At 38.9% G+C, this 5,930-nt stretch overlaps 1 protein-coding gene across 1 annotated transcript; it reads left to right on the top strand.

Annotated features, from left to right (window-relative positions):
• Window positions 1–1,151: 1,151 nt before the first annotated feature.
• LOC143608943 (F-box/kelch-repeat protein At3g23880-like) lies at window positions 1,152–2,102 on the top strand. The gene has a single exon (XM_077083836.1). The coding sequence runs from the start codon at window positions 1,152–1,154 to the stop codon at window positions 2,100–2,102; it is 951 nt and encodes a 316-aa protein (XP_076939951.1).
• The last annotated feature ends 3,828 nt before the right edge of the window (window positions 2,103–5,930 follow it).

A 5,930-nucleotide genomic window follows, 5' to 3' on the forward strand; every position in this document is an offset into this window, starting at 1 on the left:
CGTGTTTTTTTGGTGTAACTTGAATAAGGTTGCTTCATGATTATCGAACGTCGATGGACCAAATCGAAGTTCAACGGATCGTTTGAAGGCTGCCCAGGTTCCCAGCAAGCCATTGGTTGATTGGTTTTGGTACCATGTTAACGCATCACCAACAAAGTGAAACGCGGTGAGGGTGACGCGTTCCTGTGGAGGAATTTGGTAGTATGTGAAATAATTTTCTGCTTGAAATATCCAACCCAATGGGTTTGTTCCATCGAACATTGGTAATTGAATTTTGGGTGATCCGGGGTTGCGTGGTTGAGTAAGGTTTGGGGCCGGTTTGGAGGTTTCATCGTCATCAGATCCAGGAGCTAGATGGTCTGTTAGTTTGGTGATATGATTGATGAGTCGGGCGGTGTTTTCGGTTTGGGTGTCGAGTTTGGTGTTTAGGTTGGTGGTGGCTTGGACCAATGCTGCAATCTGGGTATTAAGGTTGGCTTGAACGTTGGCTGAATTGGTGGTAATGGAAATCAATTGATTCAATTGATCAGTGGCGGTCGGCGGCAAGTCATCCGATGATGTAGTGTCTTTGCGAGGCGGCATGATGGAGGGTGTTGAGACGTGAATGAAAGCACCAAGATGGTATAGCCTTTTTTAGTAGGCAAACACTCCAAAGAAAAGAGAGGGAGAGGGGCAATTTTCTGATATCTTTCAAAATGCAACAATTACAAGTATTTAAAGATGCATGAGAATACATGTCCACCATGCATGTTTGCATGTTCACCATGTCCCTTCCTTTATTCTTAGCCATGATCTACCACTATTTTACCCTACATGCATGCAATTAACTTGAACAATTCAACATAAACAAACTGACAAAATAAACGTGGCTTAATACTAAATGATGGTGGGCTTGACTTTTAATCCTACAATTGGTTGGGCTTCTTCCTGTCACGTATAGGCCGGTTGTTAATCATTGACTGGGCCTGCTCCTGCATGTGGTTGGGCTGGGCCGTATCAGATAGTTTCTAACGATGGACCAAATCTGTGATTTTAACCAAACAACCGGAACAAAAATGTAAATTCCATTAAGATTATCTTTTAAAAACTTGAATGTGTATAATGATAATCAACACCAAACTTATCTCGTCGTTTTTTAGGGTTTCAAGTCAATGGCGGAGGTTTTCCATGACGATTTGGTTGAGCAGATACTGATATTATTAGATGCCAAGGATCTGATCCGTTTCAAGAGCGTGTGTAAGTCATGGCGTTCTTTGATCACAAGTTATCGTTTCGTTAATCGTCATCTCAACCATAGTTACCACATAGATCGCTACATCAATGAAAATGATAGACGAATTAGTCTAGTATATGATCCCTACGTACGTTTTGAACTTCTAGGTTCTTCCAATGGCCTCGTTTGTTTCTATGATGGATGTTTTAAGTTTTATGTAGGCAATCCGTTGACTCGAGAGGCAAAACTACTGAGATTTCCTTCCCCTCAAATCCTTTTACCATTATGTTGGGGTTTTGGTTATGATTCATCCAAAGATGATTACAAAGTCATCATCGGAGCCATGAATCAAGACCGTAGACTTCTAGTTCATGTGCTGAGTATGATATCAAATACTTGGAGAGAGATCGGAGAAGTAAAGTACATATGTTTTTATAATAGGGTTGGTATCTTATGCAATGGAGCACTCCATTGGATTGTAAGAGGTGAAAATCGGAACAGGTTAATTATTTCTTTTGATTTGTCCAAAGAGGAATATAAAGAAATCCCCCCACCTGATGATGGGAGATATGAATATGCTTCGTACCTCGGAATTATCAAAGAACGTCTATGCATATCATGTGGTGTTGATAAATGGATGATGAAAGACTACAATGTAAAACAGTCATGGGAACTCCTGCCCCGTAACCGTGAGATGAAATATGATATTGTACATTATACCTCGGCACCGTATAATTTTGGTAATTATCCAAGACTAAACTGTAAAACAGTCAATAGTGCCTTCCAACCAGTTGAATCATGCCTTACCGTCCCTATATTCGTACAAAGCCTTGTATCTCCCTTTGGTAATTATAGGGTGAAGCGGAAGTACAAGAGACGTGCTAGTTAGGTACGTATTTCTTATCATTAACTTTTCTTGTTACAATTTTTACTCACTCTAATCCCTGAGCAGTTTCTTCCAAATGCTAATGAAAGACCAAAGCGGAATAAGAGGAGTTCCAAGGTGGGTTCAATACTTTTTTCTTATCATATATATATTATAATAGATTTACCTTGCTTTTCAATTCCTTGTCATTCATACATTTGGCCTTCATTTATTTCTCTCCTTCAGTTCTTACTCTTTTTACTCAGCAGTTAATGAAGGGACCAAGTTCCTGATGCTGCTAAAGAAGTCAAGATGTTCATAGAGTGTCACGGAATAAAACTATCTTGTAGTAGTTTGCTGGATGACTATTTTGAGTGATGTGTATTTAATCTTTTCCAGTAACTTATGATTTATGATTTAAAGATTACTTAGCCCACACACCAAACATATAAGCCTAGCGGCGCAGGGGTTCTACTCTAAAACCAACCAGCATCGTAACAATCATTGATGGAAATTGTATTAACGATAAATTGTACCTTTGTGCGAAAAGTGCTCATCTTTTGATGGGATGTTATATGGTTTATATTTGTATGGAAAGATAGAACAAAAGCAATTGAATTCAAAGGTTTGAACTCAATCCTTGATTTCACTATAAGAAGCATAAAATCTCCCTTTGTTTGATTTTTCGGGTGAGATGGAGATCCAGTGCCACATTTTGATGCCGACAAGATTTTATCAAACATTTGTCTTCTATTTCTTTCTACTTTCCAGTATCTTGTTTTTTATGGATTTAAAATTTGTTTTCTACTTTTTAGCTTAATTATAAGTTAACAATTTCCAGTTTAATTTCAGCAAATTTTAGATTTTCAGTTATCGAGCAGTTGAATCGTCCTACCCTTGTGTGCATGCAACTACTTATAAGTAGCACATCTTGTTAGTTGTTATGCTTGATAGTTTCAAAATGGGACACTAATAGTCACTACGCTACTGAATGACATGCCAGTTCTTCAGTGACAATTTTGTGGTAATCAGAGAAGCAATTTGAATTAATAAGAACACAAGATTAACACAAAGTCATTGAACCTTTATTTCCTGATTGCTAAATTCGTTGGTACACCGTATTTATACTGTACAAGCGGGCGCTTCCCTGCATCACATCGTTCAAATAAACACCAATACACCGAATTTTAACTAGTAAAATTTCGGCCCTTCCTAATTACAACATACAACTTATTCCCTAAAAGCATAATTTACACAAATGAGAATTCTACCTTATATTTAATATGTTAAGGAGTTAATAATTACTCGGATGCTTGTGTGGTTTGCAAGAATTGCACGTATGCGCTCCATCTTTCTAAAATTACATTTGTTGCTGCTATTGACCCTTTTCTTTGCAGTGTTAGACCAAGTCTAAGAGGTATCTTTCATCTTTTTGAGCTTTGGATCAGCCTTCCTTTTGTTCTTTGACCTGCCTTTCATCCTAGCTTTTCCCGGACCTCCAACTTCTACCTTGGTCATGCCCAAATTGTCTTTTTTCCAAAATTTGATCGATTAATTTGATTTCAGCTCGTGTAGTTTCGGGATGAAGATTGATTTCAAGTCTACTCATTTCATATTGAATTTTATCTAATCTTTACTTGTTTTGGATCAAATTTGATGTCAACTTTACTTGTTTCGGGTTAAATTTGATTCAACTTTACTGGTTGGGATAAAATTAAATGTTTTCTTTCTGAAAACAACCCACTGGTGTTTCAGCCACCCCACCACTGAATTTGATCAAACATCTATGAAAATGTTGTTGATTAGTGTATTTATGGATCAAATTTCTGACCTCCTGTAAATTGCAAGAGAACAGCCCGCTGGTTTTTCAGTCGCCTTCCTAGGTCGAGTCGAACCCAGTTTATGCTTAAAGTATATATAGGATAATATAGGTTATAAGTGTGAATGTTGAGGCTTATTTGCTGTGTCATAGCTAGAATTGTTTCGTTTTTTTGACAAAATCAAGAAAAATTAAAGCTAGCTCATTCTGATGATGGGTGTATTCATGATCAGCTCCATTAATGATATGCAATGTGTGGTTTTAGATATTCTTTTGCTAACTCCATGGCGTATTCCAAATTGGTACAATCTTATCAGCAAGACCAAGGATGCTTAACGCCCTGCAGTTTTGGGGAAATTTTGACATTGTTAAGATTTTATTAGGATCTGTCTGCTAATTAATTATTTGCAGTCCCTAGTATCTTGTCTTTGATGGATTCGGAAATTTCATAATAGTTGTATCTTAATTCTTAGTTTTAACCATTCTCAGTGAGTTTCAGCATGTGCTGAACTCTCGATGATAATTAAATTTACTTGAGCAGTCTAACCATCTTATCCCATTATCCCCGTTCATAAAATCGCTTTTTAAACATAACATATCATGTGTTTTTATATCGGGATCTTTTGTTGTGGTTACACCTGTCTTGATTATTGAGTGATGTAGGTCCCTATTCGGGTGGATCTAACAACGTATTTGGATCAACGTATTTGGATCAACCTAACTTAGTGCTAGCGGAAATCACACTAAGCAACCAAGAGGTCTCGGATCTTGAGTTTATTTTCGGTCAAGGAAAGGAGAGGTTAGAGAGAGAGAGAGAAAGTGATAGAGTTCTTGCAAAAGGTTTTCTTTTTGTATATTAAACTTCAACAACCTTGCTTCTCATGGCATGCTTCCTATTTATAGGGAAGCATGCATGAGAAGTAAAGTACTTCTAATGCCCAATGGGCTTCTTTACAAAGGACCAAGGCCCAAACAATGTACAAAATGACCCATCGGCCCAAATACATAACTTTAATCAATACAAAAGACTAACTATATAAAACGGGGCCCAACAATCTCCCTCTAGTCTTTAGTATTGAAACCCGTCGGTGTCGTATATCAGGCATTCGTCCTCGGTCAGTGGAAGTTCAACAAGTCTACGCACGAACTTGTTGAAGGCTTCCACTATCCGGTCGGTATTCTGACGGCCCAGATCCTCGACGGTTCCCAGCGGCTTTTTGTAGAGCTTCTTTACATCTTCAATGTGTAGTCCCATAAGCTCATGCTCGTCAAACACTCTGATCTCATGCATACCACGGCAGTGAATAACGACCTCGCCGGTTGTGTTATCGAACTCCCAATCTATGAAGTCTCGGAGAGTGTTGGGAAGATAAGGCTCGCCATGATAAATCTCGTGACATTCTTTCGGCGCCTTGTATCTCCACATAGTGTGAGGCTCTCCGGTAGCAGGGTTTATCTCTCTTGGATTCTTGTACCTGCGTCCCTTATTCGGCTCGAAGTCCTTGTAGTTGACTCTTGATTGTCGCTGCAGATAAGTCGGGACCCAACTTTCCAGCGTACTTCCAGTAGCACCAGGACCTAGAGCTTTCTGAAGATAATTCAGATCAAGTTCAGGTAGAGTCTTCAGCTCATGATGACTAAGATAAATGAGATCCCCGCTGTAGCGTCTGATGGCCCAAACTTTGTTTAGCTGATCATACCTAGCATATACGATCATCAAGTCATCGTGATATGGATAGTTGAGCACGCGGGCAGACGCACAGCTTGTGACAATGTGTGTCTTTCGCTTCTTCTTTGGTGGTTGTACAATGACAGGATCTGTTGTAGGAGCCTCTGAAGCTTGAGTGGGATGAGTATCCGTTTTTGGCGAGTAATTAATGTCATCGTCTTGTTCAATCACTGCTTTCTCTGTTTCCGTTCCCTTGATGAACTCTTCAAAGCTCATACCTGCATTAATAAAGTCAGCGATCACACCTGTATTGTCAGTCGGAGAGATGATATCTTTGTATAAGCTGTCAAGTATTGAATCATCC

This window comes from Bidens hawaiensis, unplaced genomic scaffold (assembly GCF_021521415.1).
Source record: "Bidens hawaiensis isolate Kalapana, Puna unplaced genomic scaffold, B.hawaiensis_p1.1 tig00419463_1, whole genome shotgun sequence".
In the NCBI taxonomy this organism is placed as follows: Eukaryota; Viridiplantae; Streptophyta; class Magnoliopsida; order Asterales; family Asteraceae; genus Bidens; species Bidens hawaiensis.